Here is a 21588-nt window from a genome sequence, read left to right as displayed (position 1 = left end):
CGTCGATTTTTACAAAGCTCATCGGTCTGAAAAGCGAAGTGTGCTCTGATTGGTCAGCTATCCAGTGCGTTGTGATTGGCCGAATACCTCAAGTGTGTGACGGAAATGTTACGGCCCTTACCATACTGTGATGCCTTGTCAGGCCGGAGCGATGAGACAAAACCATTAAAACCCATTATAAACGAGGCATTTGTTGCATCCAGTGGGGACATAATTACTGATTATAATGACTTATATTGTCTTTTTACGCGTTGCGTTGCATCGCGCCACGTAAACATAAAACCATGTCTGCATTTGTGATCGGAGAAATGACAAACAACAAGCGCTACTCTACACTGCTCAAAACTCGCGTTTGAATCATCAGTGGCAAATCCTTTAAATATGAAAACGTACTTACAGACTGTGAGTCAGAAGCGCCAGACTGTCCTTACAAAGTTGGAATTGCCCCACTTTATAGAAACAACTCTCTCGGGTTCAGGAAACAGTCCTCCATAAAATGTGCTGCACACATCTGAATATTTGGTTTGAACTGTTCTGGAACAGTGTTGTAAATACAACTTAACCACTGATTTCTAGTTGTGTCCTCTTTTGGAAGGCCAAACAAAGTAGTTTCGCTTTCACAACGAAACACACAGCGTCTACAGCGGCAACAACAATACTACAGCAACAATAAAGTTACGCCTTCTTTGTTTGCGTGAACATTTGGGCGGCGTTATGCAAATCTCCCCACACAGTGAGGTAGACATGTGGAGCGTGTTTAAACGAGGCGTTTTAGGAGGGCGTGGACGAGTCTTAACTTTTATAAAGAATATATTTTTGGATTTGAGACTTTAGTCTTTGCAACTTTACAGATCTTCTTTATGCACGAACAGCTTGTAACACTCCAAAGAGAAAGGAAAAATTGAAATTGCATCATATGACCCCTTTAAATATTGTAAATATTATAAATATATAAATAAACATTATAGATAGTAAAAATGACTCAAAATGCTCATCCTTATCTGCACGACTTCTGAGGAAAAACATTAAAGATGTAATGCTGCTATGCACTGGTCCGACAGGAATCTCCTGCTGTCAATCAAATGATGTCATGATGCACAAAGGATCTGCTGGTTGGCAAAGGCATGTGCTTTAACCGGCATCTAGAGATCAAACCATAAGAAAAAACAAGACATTTTTTGCATCCCATAGCCAACATTTTTGTCACTCCCTATAATAATTACTTTTGGTTAATAGCGACCGTCACAGCGAAGTTCTGTAGAAATCCTCACAGTAGGCAGTTTTCTATGTGAAGCTTGTCTTTTTTTCCCCCTCTCACTTCTTACTAAGCTGCTTGATCCAAATATGTCAGCAGTTAAAAGAAGCTCAAATTTATTTCAGTCAGGATTTGGGGAAATTTCACCACTTCTGCAAATCTTTGATTATGTGGCTGCTTGCGCTGAAGCGTCTGTCACTTTTAAAGCTTAAGACCTCCTTGTATCACATTTAGTGATTTTTGGTAAGCTTAAATTAGAAATGTGTCACACGTGACATGGAAAGTTAACATGGCCATCAAGCTGAGACAGCACCTTTGATTTAGAAAAGATGCATTTCTAAAAATTTCTAAAAATAGACTACTGAATATCAATATAAGACACTTTATAAAGTATGGAATGTAATTATTAGTGGCGTTTGCTAAGGTAAGCTTTACTATTGCTCAACCACTCCAAATATTGCATAGATACCGCTGTTAGGTCCATGAAATATGAACTGTTTTTCAATATTCATGCGTGTATTATCATCCTCAGACTCTGAAAATAGTTATTTGTGTAAATGAGGCCAGGAAAGAAGATGTCATGATTTTATTAAGACCATATTAAGACAGTATGGATGACAAATGGCTCTTGGCGGCCTTTGATAAACATTAAAGGACAGCTCTAGAGGAGATGATGTAATGTTTCTGGATGTATTCAATCCAGTACTTGCAGGGATAAAAGCCTTTGCATGTCTCCTGTTGTTCTCAAATATAACTATGGTAATTTCGCCACAAATGATCTCTTATAGCTATTTTAGTATCTTCATTACATTAACCTTACATGTATGCATTTCATGTTAGCATAGGCATTTATAAAATGTAGTTTATATATCATGTCAAGTCACCTTTATTTATATAGTGCTTTATACAATACAGATTGTCAAAGTAACTTTACAATGTTAAACAGGAAAATAATGTATCGATAATGCAAGAGGACAATAGTAAGTAGTCTATTTTTCAATTAAAGTCAGTTCAGTGCAGAGTTGACAGAACCGGGCTAATATGGTCGTACTTCCTGGTTCTAGTAAGAACTCTAGCTGCTGCATTTTGGACCAGCTGGAGTGTGTTTATTAAGCGCGCAGAGCAACCAACCACCCAATAAAGCATTACAATAGTCTAACCTTGAGGTCATGAACGCATGAATTAACGTTTCTGCATTTGACATTGAGAGCATAGGTCGTAATTTAGATATATTTTTAAGATGGTTTTACAAATACTAGAAACATGGTTTTCAAAGGAAAGATTGCTATCAAACAGCACACCTAGGTTCTTAACTGATGACGAATCATTGACAGCACAGCCAGCAAGTGTTAGACAGTGTTCTAGGTTATTGCATGCTGAGGTTTTTGGTCCAATAATTTAAACATCTTTTTTTTTTTTCAGAATTTAGCAGTAGGAAATTACTAGTCATCCAGTTTTTTTATATCAACTATGCATTCTACGAATTAGAAGTTAGTTTTACGAATTGGTATGTTTTGTTGGTCCGTGAAGAAATATAGAGCTGAGGATCATCAGCATAACAGTGAAAGCTAACAACGTGTTTCCTGATGATATCTCCCAAGGGTTCATGTAAACCGTGAAAAGCAGCGGTCCTCGTGCTGAGCCTTGTGGTACTCCATACTGCACAGCATAATCTATATAGAAAAATGTTCAATTAACTCTTTCCCCACCATTGACAGAATTTTTCCTACTTTCCGTGTTTTCACTGTTATACGGTAGGAGGTGCTATTACACATTTTATGAAAGAGTACCAAATCTCTGGATCAAAACACAGCGAAGAAGAATCAGAAACAAGCAAACGCGTATATAAGCAGATGTAAAATAATGCAATCATCAAACATTAAACGGCATATAAATCAAAACTGCCTAATGTTACAGAATGAAACGATGACTCAGGAAGTAGTTTAGGACTGTGCAAGCTTTGGGGGTTTTGATGGAAGCAATCTACTCTATCTACGTCTTAGACAAAAAAAATAAATAAAAAATTCTCAGCTTTTTGTTCAAAATGTTGCTTTTCTCATGAAATGTACCAACTTTCAAGTGTTGATTAATAAAATAATATATGAAGGGAGAATACAATTCTGGGGGCCATGAAAATTTTGTAAAAATTATCGAATATGCTGGAGGTGGCTGGCAACTTTTTTTTTTTAAATGCTGGTGGGGAAAGAGTTCAGTTAAAATGCATTTTCACCATATTAGTGTGACATTTTTGTGCTGTTAGCTTAGCAACATGCTAATGTCAAATTCTACTGGAATCAACTGTGAGCATAAGTCAAGTTTCTTGCGAGCTTTAAACATTTTTTGGAGTGTATCCAGTCAGCAGAGAATTATGATGAATGTCGATCTAGGGTGAGATAAAAGTTGCATGAATTTTGATATGACTGTTCAGACTGATTTTGCAAAACATTGCAAAACAATTGACCTGTATCTTACATTTACATTTATTCATTTGGCAGATGCTTTTATCCAAAGCGACTTACAGTTGAGGAAAACAACAAGCGATTCATCATAACATGGTAGTAAACATGAGTAGTGCCCGTTATACAAGTTTTCAGTCATCGTTCAAAAACAATAAAAGCTAGGACAGGAAGATATTAAGGGAAAATAAGAGCATAGAAAAAGTGAAAGAAATATAATTTTTTTTTTATTATTATTATTATTTTGAATTTTATCTGATTTAGGGCCAATTGGATTTGGGCCACATTTTCTTGCAGCCTGACTGTGTTCAACCAAATGCACAGTTTTTCACATTATACTCTATTTGATAGTGTGCACGAACACAGACACTCGACACATGCATGTGCATTAGAAAGTTTCATCCTTGCCCAGTGTTTGCGCTATTTCTCTCCAGAATTTATTTGTGATAAAAGGTCTTTTACGCTTCTTTTTTGAACAAATGGAGGAGCAAGTGTCACCAATAAATATGTTGCACAAAAAATTAACATACAGTATGTGCATACTATGCTGATCACACACACTGTACACAAACCTTGGTGAATGCATAAAAAACGAAGTGTCTTTTAAGAAAGTGTGGAGCATTATGTTGAAGAAGGTAGTGACCAGAGAGCAGAAACAGCTCATGAGGGTTTGAATCAGAGCTACTTAGTTGTGCAACAGTGTTTTTGGTTTAGCATAAGATTAGATATGTTGGATATGTGTTATGATCGGAATAATGATGATTGTAAGTGATGAAATGAACAGGAAGTTTATGACCACTTCCTGTCTTAAACAGTCACTGTTTCCTTTAGTATAAATGCTATCTTGATAAAAAAGTGCTGTTTATGCACAAACCAAATTTGAAAATCCCTCAAAGCAATGCAGACTGATGTAACAGAAAGCAAGTGATGGTTTCATTGTTTCATTGGTTTCATAACAATATTTGAGGAGGATTTCATGAAATGTCAACACTTTATGTTAAAAGAGCCCCTTTTTTTATAAGTAGTTCTCAAAGAAGTTTGTCTACACTCAGGAATAAATGCTCCAAAAAGGTTTTTTCACAACGATGCCACAGAAGAAGCATTTTTGAGCCATTTAAGAACATTTCATTGATCAGTTCATATAAGAACCAATTTTTCTTAGTGTGAAGAACATTTTTTAAAAACATAAAGACAAATGACATAAAAACATTTTTTTTCCACTATAAAGAAACTTTTGTGCATTTTAAATGTTCCATGGATGTTAAAGCGGTCATGAAATGCAGTTTCAGAATTTTGTTTCTCAAGGTAAGTTTATGCATTTTGCGAAGTTATAATATAAATGTGTATACAGTATATCTACATACAGAGTACTTGTTGAGACGACAACAGTAAAACACCAACTACACATTGTGTGAAGGGTTAATAATGGCAACGGTAACAAACTATAACAAACTATATTCAACTTATATCATAAAATTATTAAAGGTCCCATGACATGCTGCTTTTTGGATGCTTTTATATAGGCCTAAGTGGTCCCTAGTACTGTATCTGAAGTCTCTTTCCCGAAATTCAGCCTTGGTGCAGAATTTCAGCCACTACGAGCCAGTCCCACAATGAGCTTTCCTTAGGACGTGCCATTTCTGTGTCTGTGGCTTTAAATACTAATGAGGAGGAGATAGGCGGGGCAACTGCCATGCTTCGCTCGTTTGCAAGCCATGATGTCTCTCAAGGAAAAAAAAATATTGCGCTCGCCTCGCACGGTAGTAGCTCATTTTCTCATGGGCGGGCCAAATTCTCTGGGCGGGCAAAGCAGAGAAAGGGGAGGTAACCTTTCCCCGTATGACGACATAAAGGGAAGATTCCAGATTGGGCCATCTGAGCTTTCATTTTCTCAAAGGAGAAGCAGGATACCCAGGGCTCGGTTTACGTGGGCGGAAGGGTACAGAATAGCTTGGCAGGATTTTCTGGTTACACGGGCCGTCACAACTTTAAGGAGTGTGCGTCTGGCCATCAGCCCACCATGAACTCCCTGGGCAGCTGTTCAAAGGTAGGAATTTCTTTGTTGACACCAGACACCCTAACACTGAGAGGAAACAGCAGATTTATCAGCAGCAGAGCCCCTGTAAACCTGACCTCTGAGGAGATCCTGCTTCACATCATCACAGTGTGTCCAGATATTTTGATTGGTGGGTGCAAAAAGCTTTAGGAAAAGAACACATGAAAAATTGGAGATTACATCATCTACGTAAAACACGAAATGGCCCAATGCCCATAAAACACAAAGCAGCCAGACGTATTCTAGTGCAGCAGTTGAGGCTTGTTTATAATGTTAAGTCTGTGTTTTGCTCAGTTTATTGTGTATAATATGAGTTTAGTGATGTTTTGAAACAGTAATCTGGATTAGGCTTTAGAAAGGGTTCCTAATTTTGCTTGTAATCCTTTTGGTCATGCAATATCCTTTTTACGGTTACTGTCTGGCAGATTATTCGGTGCAAATAAATAAAATGTCGTAATGAAACAGAATTGATTCTATCACGTTACAATATGTTGCATTCGCTTGCATGATTGGGTGGGCAAAACTAAAATCTAGTTCTGCCTTAGTGCTTTTTTGTTTTGTACTTAATCTGTTAAGAGTAATTTTTAATTTCATACTTAGGTCCAAATGTTACACCTGTTTTTGCTTTTATTCTTGATAGGCTTGTTGTACTTGATAAATTGTCTAAACATTTTTCTTTTCTTTTTTTTTTTTAAAGGTCCCATGACATGCTGCTTTTTGGATGCTTTTATATAGGCCTAAGTGGTCCCTAGTACTGTATCTGAAGTCTCTTTCCCGAAATTCAGCCTTGGTGCAGAATTTCAGCCACTACGAGCCAGTCCCACAATGAGCTTTCCTTAGGACGTGCCATTTCTGTGTCTGTAGCTTTAAATGCTAATGAGGAGGAGAGAGGCGGGGCAACTGCCATGCTTCGCTCGTTTGCAAGCCATGATGTCTCTCAAGGAAAAAAAAATATTGCGCTCGCCTCGCACGGTAGTAGCTCATTTTCTCATGGACGGGCCAAATTCTCTGGGCGGGCAAAGCAGAGAAAGGGGAGGTAACCTTTCCCCGTATGACGACATAAAGGGAAGATTCCAGATTGGGCCATCTGAGCTTTCATTTTCTCAAAGGCAAAGCAGGATACCCAGGGCTCCGTTTACACCTATCGCCATTTCTAGCCACTGGGGGACCATAGGCAGGCTAGGGGAACTCATATTAATGCTAAAAAACCTCATAAAGTGACATTTTCATGCCATGGGACCTTTAAACTCAAGCAAATATTTCTGATACGGGTATATACAGATTTTATTAGCAGTACTCAAACAATGATACATTTTGTGTCTTAATAGTGTTAAACACTGGTTTAACGTTTATTACACACTGTAAGATTAAAAATGAATGTACTTAGCTGCGTTGCCTCTGAGGATAAAATGCTTGGCATTGCTGTATCATTCAATAAAAGATATTGTGAAAAACCGGCAACATGTTTAGAATAATTCACAAAACATCTGTTGTGAATGGCGAAGATCAAATGAAAACGTTATCATTCATTCGCTCAGGAACATCATTTAAAAACAAACTTCAGCCATGCATTTCTAATGCTCATATCTTTAGGACGGCTGTGCAAAGTTTGCGAAGGTGCGGGGAAATTGTGACGTCACGATTTTCTCCCAAATTCAAATCTGGGAGAATCTAATCAGTTAAGAACCTTTTAAATTTTAGCTACTGTTGTGAAATCTTGGTCAGCAGACCTTAGACTTGGATGGTAAAAAAGTGGTATCAAGATACCATGAATCTAAAATGGTGCAATACCATAATTTCACCAATTTTTCAGTACAATTTAGCAGTTCAGGCTGTGTAACACGAAGCATTAAAGCAAAAAAACATTAAAATGTTTAGTGTGCAGATTTGTCAGTTAGCCAGCATACTTGGCCATTTTTATGTAGTGCTGTAAATGGAGGATAACGTGAAAGATGTCATCTGCTTGAAGCTCACTGAAAAGTGTGAGGCGGTGCAAATCACGATTGTATTTATTTTGTCCATTAACTTCACACCGAACTTTTTAATCTGCTTCAATTCCTACAGGGTTTAGCGCAAACTGACACACCTGAACCAACTCTTTGAGTTTGCCCCGTTGACTGTCATCAAGTTCATCTTTGTTGCCTGTTGTGCTGGCATGCTGTTTCCTGTTAATGTCTGGCGATCACAGGATCTGAAATGCTATGCGAGCTGTTGTTGAATATGATCTTCCATCTCGCTCCACAGGCATCTCGTCCACGCCGTCCTTCTTATTGGAATGGCACACACACATTTACACACACTGCCTGAAGCTTTCACACCTCACCCACTGGGATGTGCTGCAGAACGAATGTGTGTGTCCTGCAGATGTGCAATCACTCCTAATATCTCTAGCCTGTCGCCACCTGCCTTTGTTTTTCTGTGCATGGTAGGACATCAAGTCCACTGGGTCACCTATATGTGCTCATGTATGTCATTTTCTCCAGGTATTATATGGGTCAAGGACATCATTCTCATTTTTGTCCTATATGTTTATTCAAAAAGACAGGAATCATTTTTGGTATAAAAACTTTTTTTTATATATATGGATGGATGGATGGATGGATGGATGGATAGGTAGGTTATTTATTTCTTTTTTGATGAAAATTTAAGGGACATAAAACTGTCCTGATATCATAATGAAGAAAAATAGATGAAAAGATAACCTTAGTTAATATAATCATTAATTATCATGTCAACAGTGGTGTTTTAATAAAACTTCTGTCCACAAAATCAAAAATATGTGGTACGACCAACATGCAAAGCCCATGGCTGTCTGTCAAGGTCAATAAGTCTTTAAATGTTAGATAATTTGAACTTTTCATGTCAAGTCAATGTTAGTTCATATTGCAAAATATCATGTGGTGCAACTCCCCAAAACTGCAATGATATTTATGAATGAACAATTAATTATCTTCATATTAAATACTGTTTACATTGAAAAATATCTTTAGAAACTTTTTTGAAAATAATGATTAAGATGTGTGCACTTAGATGTATTTAAGGTGTAAAGAAAATATGTTTTTACTTGGTTACACCGCATGACTTTTTTTAATTTCATAAAAAAATAGAGATAAATTAATTTAAAAAAAATTTTTTAAATAGTGTTAATCTTTTTTAAAACCATATGAAACCAACAGAAATGTGCAGAGTCATTTTCTAACACATATTTTAAACTTCCAGATGCTCTAAAATTGGTCGTATTCCACCCAAAAAGGATGAATAGAAGGTCCTCTGTACCATCAATAGTTAACTCAGCAAAAGTGGGAGGAATTCGGCAGAAAGTAGCAAATTATGCTCAATTAGAAGATGAAAGTTTTAGCTTGGCAGGGACCAGAGCGTTCCAACCCCTTTTGTATTTAGCTGCTTTTGGAGCTGAATTCAGCTTTGTCTCGCTCCCGGCTCCTATTATGCAACTGGGCGTTTCTTGCTGAAATGTTTGTGTGTGTTCGCCAAAATGAGGTAATGAACAGGTGGTGACGCATTCTCTCTAAAACAATATCAATATATCCTTTCACTGTAAGCCTGCCCTCAACATTACGTTCTCTCTCAGACTCCAGACTCGCCACGGTCAGCCAAAGCTCCAATTTTACCGCCGTTTCCACGCCCAGTTGAGGTAAAGGACAGGAGGGCAATCATGATTTAAACCAGCACAGGAAAAAGTCTGACAGACTTCTGTGGAAAAAAAGTTTCCTATTTTATTTGCTTGAATTTAACTATTGTAAGCCCTGATTATAGCAGAAAAGTCAATCATATTTTTAGCCTAAACATTCAGCAACATTCCAAGATGCATTTTTAAACATAAATATACAGTCAGTGATCCAACTATGATGTCAGTCGTGTCAGTGAAATCACTAACAAAAATGGCACCACATGAGATCCCGCTTTTTAATAGTTAGACTGGATCAATGTTACAATTTTAGTTTTGCAACCCTCAGGCCATTCAAAATGTAGATGAGTTTGTTTCTTCATGTGAACAGATTTGGAGAAATGTAGCATTCCGTCACTTGTCCACCAATGGATCCTCAGCAGTGAATGGGTGCCGTCAAAATGAGAGTCCAAACAGCTGATAAAAACATCACAATAATCCACAAGTAATCCACACCACTCCAGTCCATCAGTTAATGTCTTGTGAAGTGAAAAGCTGCGTGTTTATAAGAAACAAATCCATCATTAAAACATTTTAACTTTAAACCATCAAGTCCATAAGCCACGATAGTGCTTTAGTTAGAAACGCTTTAGAAAAAAAAATATTTCTCCTGTTCTGTTCCAATGAAAAAACAAACTCATCTATATCTTGAATGGCCTGAGGGTGAGTACATTTTCAGTAAGTTTACATTTTTAGCTGAACTATTCCTTTAAATCATTTTTGATGAAACTTAATGTGCAATATTAGTTGAGCAGGTTTGTGTTTATGAAGTGTTGATGTTAAGAATAGTTTTTTAAAGGAAATTATTTGGAGAGAAAGCCAGCGCAAATAGGATTGGGGCACTATGGAAGCCAGATTCAAACCTACATTTCCCATATAAGCATCAGAGCTCAACATCTGTACTTTTAGAAGTTAATACATATAAATGTAGAAACAAGAAATCTGAATGATGCCTGAAATTGTGCAGCTAAGAAAGGTGTGCTATTTTTTTAATCAGTCCTGATTTTTGAATGTTTTTCCCTGGTGGATGAAATATGCAATGAAAATCCCATAAACTTACTTTAGAACCCAAATCACATATAGAAGGGCTGGGCCGGATTCACAATCTTCTTAAGAAATTAAGACATTTCATAAGAATGTTCTCTGCTATTTGCAGTCCTCAAAAATTTCTTATTCTCAAATATTGTCTCAAACATGACTTGTATTTGACTTTTATTTGTTTGCATGGTGGTTCTTGAATAACTTTATTATTTGATTTTTAAGAACATTCTTATTAGGAGTTCAAATTCTTCTGTCTCACAAAAGTTCCATCTAAGAAAAATCTTTAAAAGATGAAAACATTTTTTTTTTTTTTTTTTTTTAGAATAAAAAATATCTTAGAAAATAAGAAGAAAATTACAGGTAAGAAGAGTTGAATTCTTAAGAATGTTTCATGAATCCGGTCCCAGAATATTATACACTTGAATGTGGACTGTTTTTGATTTGGGCCAATAGAAAAACACCTAGCAGCCATCAAGTACACCCTAGCAACCACAAAGCATTACCCTTGAAACCACCCAAACACCCATGCGTTGTGGTGGTGAGTTTTGCACGGATAAGCACCACATTTACTTTGGAAGTTTATTTAGGAGACAGCATGATGTGAACAATTAATTTTCAACCTCTTTGAGTTTCTTTCTTCTGTTGAGCACAAAATAAAATATTTTGAAGAATGTTGGTAACCAAAGAGTTTTTGGTCCCCATTGACTTACATAGTATTTTTTTCCATACTGTGGACGTCGATGGCTACCGTCAGCTGTTTTTACTGTACCAACATTCTTCGAAACATCTTCTTTTGTTTTCAACAACAGAAAGAAACTCATACAGGTTTGGAACATCTTGAGGGTGAGTAAATGATGACAGAATTGAAATTTTTTGGGTGAACTTTCCATTTAATTCCTAGTCATAAAAAGACACCATGTACAACAGATCACTTTAGATGGTTAACATTTAAAACTTCATCCTGCAGCAGCTTGACTTCCTGTGTCTACGTAAGCCATTTCCATTATCGTCCCAGAGCAGCACGGGGATCAATGTTTCTATTGAAAAAGAGCCACTGATGAGGTAAGCTCTCGAGGGACATTCTCGGTGCTCTGTTATTTTCAACAAACACGCACACACTCAACTCTTTCTCTGGCCGTATGTCTTTCTGATTAGAGCATGGCTCTATTTTTAGTTCAGGCTCCTGTGGTCATCTGGCGCCAGTCGCCTACTTGAACAGCACACATATACACACCACAGATTCACAAAGGTCAAAAAGATGACCTTTCAGTCTCCACCCTGTACCCTCGGCATACACATACACCACTTTGCGGTATGAAGAAATGAGTAGCATTTGTCCTACATATGGCCCGCTGTAAACTTGGCTATAGTTTCTCTGTGCTCTCAGAGACCTCAAATTATACGTGTTTTGTCAATTCTGAGAAACAAGCTGAAGAAATGAAGAAATGTCAGCGGGCCGACCATTGCCAAATACTTTCAGTATGACATGAACTACTTCTCCTCTCCTCTCTGCTACTGTCTCCCTATTTTTTCACCCTTTTCTTGCTTGGTTTACCCACACCCACTTTTCTTTCCTTGGATCTACCTACCATCCAAATTTCCCTTAAAAAAAGTTGACTTGAAAAAAGTTCAGTGCACTTAATTAAATTGAGGAATACTTTTTCCACTCTATGTCTTAACACATTTTTTTTTTTTTTTTTTTTTAGAATAAAAAATATCTTAGAAAATAAGAAGAAAATTACAGGTAAGAAGAGTTGAATTCTTAAGAATGTTTCATGAATCCGGTCCCAGAATATTATACACTTGAATGTGGACTGTTTTTGATTTGGGCCAATAGAAAAACACCTAGCAGCCATCAAGTACACCCTAGCAACCACAAAGCATTACCCTTGAAACCACCCAAACACCCATGCGTTGTGGTGGTGAGTTTTGCACGGATAAGCACCACATTTACTTTGGAAGTTTATTTAGGAGACAGCATGATGTGAACAATTAATTTTCAACCTCTTTGAGTTTCTTTCTTCTGTTGAGCACAAAATAAAATATTTTGAAGAATGTTGGTAACCAAAGAGTTTTTGGTCCCCATTGACTTACATAGTATTTTTTTCCATACTGTGGACGTCGATGGCTACCGTCAGCTGTTTTTACTGTACCAACATTCTTCGAAACATCTTCTTTTGTTTTCAACAACAGAAAGAAACTCATACAGGTTTGGAACATCTTGAGGGTGAGTAAATGATGACAGAATTGAAATTTTTTGGGTGAACTTTCCATTTAATTCCTAGTCATAAAAAGACACCATGTACAACAGATCACTTTAGATGGTTAACATTTAAAACTTCATCCTGCAGCAGCTTGACTTCCTGTGTCTACGTAAGCCATTTCCATTATCGTCCCAGAGCAGCACGGGGATCAATGTTTCTATTGAAAAAGAGCCACTGATGAGGTAAGCTCTCGAGGGACATTCTCGGTGCTCTGTTATTTTCAACAAACACGCACACACTCAACTCTTTCTCTGGCCGTATGTCTTTCTGATTAGAGCATGGCTCTATTTTTAGTTCAGGCTCCTGTGGTCATCTGGCGCCAGTCGCCTACTTGAACAGCACACATATACACACCACAGATTCACAAAGGTCAAAAAGATGACCTTTCAGTCTCCACCCTGTACCCTCGGCATACACATACACCACTTTGCGGTATGAAGAAATGAGTAGCATTTGTCCTACATATGGCCCGCTGTAAACTTGGCTATAGTTTCTCTGTGTTCTCATAGACCTCAAATTATACGTGTTTTGTCAATTCTGAGAAACAAGCTGAAGAAATGAAGAAATGTCAGCGGGCCGACCATTGCCAAATACTTTCAGTATGACATGAACTACTTCTCCTCTCCTCTCTGCTACTGTCTCCCTATTTTTTCACCCTTTTCTTGCTTGGTTTACCCACACCCACTTTTCTTTCCTTGGATCTACCTACCATCCAAATTTCCCTTAAAAAAAGTTGACTTGAAAAAAGTTCAGTGCACTTAATTAAATTGAGGAATACTTTTTCCACTCTATGTCTTAACATACAGAACCAAGGGATCATATTCAGCAATTTTGGAGCATTTTATTTTTTCCTCTTTTATACCATTAGCAATGGTTTCTTGCAGCAAAAAGAGTCATAATTTAAGTTTTCCACCCACAAAGTGTTGGTAAATGACTTGATATGATTGGTTAACCTCCAAGCGGCAGCATATTTCATTTAGGGCAGGCCAAGTTTATTATTTATGGAATTCTTGTAGCTCAAACAGTAGAGCATGGCGCTAGCAACGCCAAATAATGGGTTTGATTCCCAGTGAATGCATGAACTGATAAAATATACATACGTGAATGAAATGCAGGTCGCTTTGGAAAACAATGTCACAACAATGTAACATAACAATTTCTGGGGTTTTTACAGCTTTCTTTCAGTAAATGCTCCTCACTCCCCTGATCTCAAGAGGCGCACTAGTGACTGACGCTAGAGGCTGCGGTCTTTAATGTCCTTGTTAGCGTGCCCACCTCCTATGCTGAAAACATAGTAAACATAGAGTGGGCCAAGTAGAACCGGAGGGGTTATATTGGTGCCGTGACCCGGATGGTAGTGAGGTTTAGGGGGGTGAGTGTAACAGAGGTCAGCTAGTAAGAGCTGTGCAGGTAAACCTCACTCCCATGATCTCAAGAGGCACACTAACAATTGACGCTAGAGGTCCTCCTTACCATGCCCGCCTCCCATGCCGGAAATGTTGGTTCGAATCCTGCTCGGAGCGTGTTGAGTAGAACTGGAGGGGACCATATGGATCACTTTGTTGCTGTTAAATTTATACATTTTGAAAGTGTTGGTGTTAGAACAAGAATGGTTGCAAGTTTTAACTTTTTATTTAAAATGTATTAAAATAATTAAACCTTTTACGTTTCAAACATTATTTTGATGCAATCTGTTGTAAATTAGACTGATCATTACACCAACTTAATATTGTGTTTAAACTCAAATTTCTGCTTTATTTATTTTTCTTTTTATATGGTAGTAAGTTAATTAAATTATCTTGACAACTTTGAAAATCAGGCAGTAGATTTCTAATTCCTAGAATGCTTTGCATAGGACTGGATAATAAATGTTGGAATATTTTGTGTATTATGTGGTTGCCATTGTGCTGAAGAGTAGATCTCGTGGTTAGGTTGTGGGTGGCTGTGTGAATGTATGCACTACATACATAGACCATATGAGCAATGACTGCGTGAATGCCAGTGACAAGTAATATGCTTCTTATTCATTACATTTTCAAGCTAAATAAGTTACATCTAACGTGCTATACTAGCTGTTTATTTTTTTTTACTGAAATAGATCAGATTAACTGGTTAAGTTAAGTTGTTGTAACTCAGAAAGATTGATGCAAACTGTTGCATTAAAGAAAATATGCTGGGTGTTGAATTGCTCCAATGATAGGAAAATTCCTTATTATAGAATTCACGTGCGGGTCAGGGAGCATGATTACATGTGGTGATTTCTTTACTAAATTAACATGTTAAATAGACAGTCCTGGTTCTAATCTCTTCCAAAAGTTCCAAAGGTTTTGGTGGCTCTTCGAGAATGCAATGAATTCCAGGAAAAGTTTGCAGAACACAGGACATACACATACACAAACAAGTGACGCAACCCGGCACTCATTTCCTGATGGAGGCCCAAAATCCTTCCATTCCATCCTCGGCTAAATTTGGATTTCTAGCAGAGCTTGAAGCCCCCGTGTAAAGAATGTGGGCTTTGTCATAATTCTGCTGTCTTATTGCAAGCATTACTACTCCCTCACTTTTATCTCCCTCTCTTTCTCTCTCAGGCTTGCTCCATTTCTCTTTCCAACTCCCCCTTTCCTTCCCACATGAAGCACATCCTCCCAGTTGTGTAACCCTCTCTAGAGACCTCCATCCTGGTTTACATGTGGCCCGATGACATCATAGTTCTCCATAGGGGGTTAAGATTGCTTTCTTTCGCTGTCTTTTAGGGGGGAAGGGTAGGGGAACAAAGACCTTCGTCCATATTAATAGATCAACTCTAGTTTCTCAATCACCCCTTTTTCTTGAGTAAGGAAAGAATGGACAACATGGGAATAGTTGATGCATGAAATGTGGTAAAATCTAAATATAATACAGAGGTGTGGTTTGATGCATGTTCGCCCATATATTGGAACCATCAGTGGAAATTAAAATAATTTTGCAGGTCTTGATCAAATTCAATAAAATTCAACAAAACATATGTTCATAACATGAACCGCACAATGTGATTGAAGAAAAACATGGCTTAAAAGCCTTAAATGGCTGCTCTAAATGAAATTTGCAGCAATAGTAGTAATATTTATTTAATATTTCATAACTGACTCCAACTGACTTTCCATATTTGAACTTCTGCCATTACAGCATTAATGTTAAGCTTAGGAAAAGGAAGGAGTGCAACAGTTGGTCAGTAATCTTCTCGGGACTTTTTCACAAGTCACAGTGACTTAAAAACACATTTATTGCTTAATCCCATAAATGTCATCATCCACTTGTATTAATTACACAAGATTGTTTTAAGCTTTTGGCTGTAAGCACAACCTTGCAAAACATCTGAAAATTCAAATCTGATGTAACTGGCCTCCAAAAGTGTGTTAAAACCGGGTCCTCCTTCGGCTGTCGGTAACATAGCTGAAACATGGCAGACCTTGATTAATGAACTTGACCTTTGACATGTACACTGGGTTTCAGCCCAGTACTGAGTGATGGCATCCTGTTGAGCCTTTACACTTAGAAGCCTTGAGTCTTTTCTGAACTGAGGGAGATCTAGTTCATAGTCTCTTCAGCATTAATATTAGTGCTTAACAGGGTTGACACTAAATGAAAACTCATAAGAGTCAAGCAGTGCTGTTTTATCACTTCATAGCTCAGCTTGTTTTAGGAGATTTGGAGGAATTAATAGAAACATTGAGTCACAGCAATATCACCAACCATAAGCCATATCCTCTTAAATGGATATGTAGCTTTACAATAAAACTAGTGGTGTGAAGAAGTTGGAAGAGGAAAAAGTGATTTGCAGTACACTTAATACAGGAACAGTTCTCAAGAACACAACAGTGATAGTTCATGGATCACCCTTTGTAGGGTTCAAATCCGCAACTGGTTTTGATCACTTAATTATACCATTTCCTAAATTCTTAAAAGTTAAGCTTCTTTAGTGGCATCTATGATTCCACAAACATCAACCTTTAACATCAATGGAAACTGCATTCCACAAAAGGTTCTTTGGGGAACCAAAAATGATTCTTCTATGGCATCATTTCGAGAAAACCGTTCAACTTACACTCTTAAAGTTGGCATGAAATGGAAGTAGCGATTGTCTTTTTTTCTCTACTGTGACGTCTATCCGAGTGAAACGGCATCTGAAATGAGAGGGTGGGACTTGATTTCGTCCTTCGGGAATTGATTGGATCATTGGAAGTTGGGGCGTTGCTAACAAAATGGAGGCAGATCTGAATGCCAGTTTGCAGTTAGTTGTGGGGGGATTTCTCTCCACTGGATTCACCGCCAACACCCTAGCATGAAGATTTTTTTTATTTATTGAGGAAGACGACGACGAGGAACGATCAACGGCACAAAACATGCCTAACAGTGCGTGTGCGCGAGAGAGAGAGAGAGAGAGAGAGAGACTGCCTGAATGACTGAGCGCGTCCTCCATCAGGTTAAGTCATATTCATAAAAAAATAGTTTGCGATGTCCTAAGAGTAATGTTGTGTTAATATCCTAATATCTTTTCAATTTTTAAGGGTAGTGTACTCCCCCATGGCTTGCGTCAGCACTGGTCAATGCATTGATTTCTATAAAGTGAAGCTTCAGCTTCAGCTTTTCCCCTTGTTGTCTATCCCAGCGTTTACCCCTCACGTCACTAGCTCCGCCCTTGCGCCATAGCTCGTGACCGGAAGAGAAGATGAGTCGTTTTGAGGGGGAGGGGAGGTTAACGTTTTTGATTAAAGATTACAAGGGCACATTCATTTTTAAAAAATAATGAAGTGCACAGATAAATTAGTTATAATAAACACTACAGTATTCCATTAAAAAATAAGAATTTTCAATTTTGATTTCATGCCGACTTTAAGAGTGCAAGTTCGCCAGATTTGTGGCATTTAAATGTGTCATTTAAAAAGTATATCAAAAAGTCTTCTTTTTCTTATAGTAACCAACATTCTTCATTATTTTCTTTTATGTTCCACAAAAAGAAAGTAAGTGATACAGGTTTGAAGGGTGAGTAAATTATGAACAATTATGAAACTTGGTGAACTATCACTTTTTTTTTTCTTTCTTTTTTTTTTTATGAAACGATATTCTAAATAAGAAACTAAAACTGCCAGTAGGTGGCGGTAAATGTCTTCATGAGTAAGTCATTCATTCATTTGATTCATTCAAACTGCGGATTCATTCAGGAATGAAGTAAATGGCTCTCATTATGAATGGGCCATTGAATCATTGGTTCACCTGGTTCAGAAACGAATCACTATTGTGTGTTACTCAGAGATGCACAACAGTTCTGCTGTGACTTTATAGGTAATTTTTTTTGTTGGCAAAATTGATCAAAAACAGTCAATACTGTAGCCTAAATGTGCAGAGATCGTGCTTCACTCTGAAATGTGCAGTTTCCACGACATTCTAATTTATTGAGATGCACCTGTATATTTATTTTATAAAATTGCAACTTTTGCGATTTGATAATCGCACTAAGCCATATCGCAATTTCTGTTTTACTATGTTTTATTATGATAAATCATTCAACCCAGCATTAAAGACACATTTATTGCAGTATCTGCTGTTTTGTTGGCGGTAAAACTATAAAGCTGCGCATACGTATCATGTAATGTCTACGCGCACGTGTTGTGTTTCTTTCTTTCCATGACTTCATCATGACTTCACTTATGACTTGTATACATAAGACATCTAGAAGCTTAATCATGCAGTGAGAATTCTCGCTCCTTCGCCCCATATCGTGAGTGTAAATGAGAGATGCCCCATTGGGATCCGTTTATGTTATATGTATGTCAAACTCCAGCGAAATTTCACGCTGTTTTATCACAGACAGGGGGATCTGAAGTTACTTAGGCTGATGCACACATGTGAGTGTTGAGTGATTGGAGCTGGCGTTGCGCTCGACTGGAGGCTACCTCACACCTCAGGCATGACAGCTGGGGCCCCGTAAGCATTACATCATGGCCTGATGTATCCGCGTATCGCATGTCACTGGTGCTCTGACAACGAGCGCTATCAACGCTAACCCCCTCCTACTCCACACACGCATTCACACAAAAATTTCTCTTGCATGCACACACCATCCTCTGTTAGATCCCAAAAGCATTGTATAAATAGATTCAATATATTGTGGCAACACTCTGTAATCTGCACATATAGGCTTGTGGAGTTGCAGCCAAACTGCATGAATGATCACCTGCTACATGATCCTGCGGTGTATTGTGCTGTATTCTGAGACAGCTTCTCCCTACTGCACCTTTACGAGCATCGTATTTACCCATTGAGATGTTTACTCCTGATGCATGCAGTAAACATTCACAAAGTAGTGAATGATGCAGTCAAACCAGAACTAACCAGCATAAACCAGCCTGGACCTGGATGTTCATTCCGGTCCAAACTGGACTTTTCAGCAGGAATGCTTTATGAGCTTATATCATATATATATAATGGTTTCCACGGGTCCTTAAAAAGTCTTACATTTAGTTGTATCAAATTTAAGGCCATAAAAAGAGAAAGTCTTAATTATGATTTCAAGAGGTCTTAAATTTGGGGACGGAAAGACCAGAATTGCGATATGGTTAAATGTGACTTCAAAAGGCTATGATTCTTAGTCTTAAATTTGAGCTTAAAAATCCTGCAGATGCCCTGTATATGCTTATGCATTTATCAGGAATAGAATCCATGACCTTAGTTTTGCTAGTGCAATGCTATATGATTTGCACTACAGGGGCATTTTAAGATGTGTTTTTGTCGATCCAATCACACGCTAAACACGGATGTAAACGGGGTCTGAAACATTTTGAACTTGTCCACTTTCTACCCCTTCTAAAGGTAGTTGAAAACGCATTTGACTGCATTGCTTTCATAGTGTAAACGTTCATGTGGTCAGAAGCATTCAAATGGCCACAAGAGAGCACCTACTCTGCCTACTGACCCAATTCTCATCACGGGACGTGCTTTTGAAACACACTAGCCAGACAGGATTTAAACTTTGCTGTCTGAAATAAAAAATACAAAGATGCTAAAAGCACAATGTTCTCTTACCATTCCTGGTTCTAACACAAACCCACAGTGTTCGGCATAGTTTTGTGGCTATCAGAGCAGAAACGCAAAGCAAAGCTGCTACTCTCTGTAACATTTTCCATTGTCTCCTTTCGCATTCATAAGTAAAATGTGCATGCTTTTTTCGCAATATTAGATCAAAAGATCAGACAAGGCCCATACACACACCCACCCATAGACCTTCCCCTCAAAGAAATCAGGAAAGTGGTTGATAATGCAACATTCATTCACAGTAGGCATAAATATAATCGTAGACGCACATGATATGCACAGAATTGAAGTTTCCAATTTATTGAATTATATAACATCTTAAAATTTGTAAAAATGTAATGCATTTTATGTTATTGTAAATGAACGCATTTAGGCAGTGTGAAGAGAGAAGATAAAATGTGTCTCTGTGTACATATATAAAGTGTGTACTTGCAGTGTGTTTCCTGTCTAAAACAGTTGAGAGGGTGTTATATTTTTTTCATTTTCAGAAAAACATTGAGTGGGCCCCTAAGGTGGCTGCATATTTGCTCGGTGAGTAAGGAATGTGGTTGCATGCCTTGCTCATAAGCCAGATTCAGCTCACACACAGTAAGAGCGAGAGAGAGAGAGATGGGGGAGACAGAGTGAAAGTAAGCAAGAGAGGAGAGAGACGGGGCAGACTATGCTCACGGCAAATGAGCTCATTCACTCTAAGGTCACAGAGAGAGAGAGAGAGAGAGAGAAGGCGGGGAAAGACTTAAACGGAGGCTGTACAACAATAGTGAGCTCCACTTTCAGTTGTTGCCACACTGAATGAGATCGAGGACGGATCCGTGGCGCTCCTGAGGAAAGACCACACACTTCTTCTGCCCTCGTCTGTGAGGGGGACGCGGTTGTTGCTTTCTTGTGGAGCACCTTTCGGATATATAGTTCTTGGACTGCGATTCGGACTGGTTGTTGCGGATGCCCCTAGACGTGGTCATATCCCCTCCAGAGAACTGCTTCTGGTCAGGGATCCAGCAAACAGACATGAGGCTCAAAATCAGAGTCTGCAAGATGAGAAAAGAACGCAAGCTAAGAGGTGTGTAACATCTGTTGTCACCTGGACCGATGGTGCTTTTCCAACTGTATCTGTCAAACACGTGTTGGTTTGAGGTTATGCGCTGTTTCATCCTCTTGCTCTTTCTTTACTTTTGTCCCAAATATTTGCAACTGGCTGATGTTAGTATTTTATTTAGTCGTTCTTTAAACATAAATTTATGTTAAAGAGTTAAACATTAACCTATCATTGCTATAGAGCTTCTATGATTATCTCCTCGAATAGTAGAAAATTAAACGGACATGCATAGGATTTATTTGAGGTGAGTATATTTATTAATGCACTTTCTTTGTGTGTGTGTTCATGGTTCATAACGTTAGGCACACATGCAAGTGTATTATTTGAGTTGCGTGTGCATTCTACTGATGTCACCAAGTGCAAGTTAAACAGTTGGACTTTGCCATGCAATTGACTTTTATTCCAGTGACGTCTAAGTTTCTGTAATGGCTTTAGGGCAGAAATGCAATAATTGTAATAGTTAATGATTCAATGATACAGGGTCCTGGGGTTTAACACTTCTAATCTGTCAAGCATGACAACAAAGCGCCGGGAGTGATGAGGTAGCCACCAACCCCCTGCTGTTTTTTGTGTTCCTCATTGTGCAGCATGCATGTGTGCAATGATGTCATTGGGCCTTTATTGAGATGCTAATGTGTGTGTGTGTGTGTGTGTGGGTGTGGGT

At 38.1% G+C, this 21588-nt stretch overlaps 1 protein-coding gene across 5 annotated transcripts in view; it reads left to right on the top strand.

Moving 5' to 3' along the window:
* Positions 1-21588, top strand: part of LOC107675452 (dual specificity protein phosphatase 8-like) — a 55729-nt gene that overhangs the window by 26980 nt on the left and 7161 nt on the right. Inside the window, exon 1 of one of the 5 annotated variants that reach the window (XM_016469802.1) lies at positions 20176-20888. The exons of the other annotated variants lie outside the window; for them this stretch is intronic. Coding sequence (XP_016325288.1) covers positions 20771-20888 — 118 coding nt within the window. The 5' untranslated portion in view covers positions 20176-20770. Of the gene's footprint in view, positions 1-20175; positions 20889-21588 lie in introns of those variants that run through there. 5 annotated transcript variants of the gene reach the window in all.

Source organism: Sinocyclocheilus anshuiensis, unplaced genomic scaffold (assembly GCF_001515605.1).
Source record: "Sinocyclocheilus anshuiensis isolate Anshui unplaced genomic scaffold, SAMN03320099.WGS_v1.1 scaffold1270, whole genome shotgun sequence".
Classification (NCBI taxonomy): Eukaryota; Metazoa; Chordata; class Actinopteri; order Cypriniformes; family Cyprinidae; genus Sinocyclocheilus; species Sinocyclocheilus anshuiensis.
Note: the sequence above shows the minus strand (reverse complement) of the source record. Positions and strands in the feature narration are given on the sequence as shown.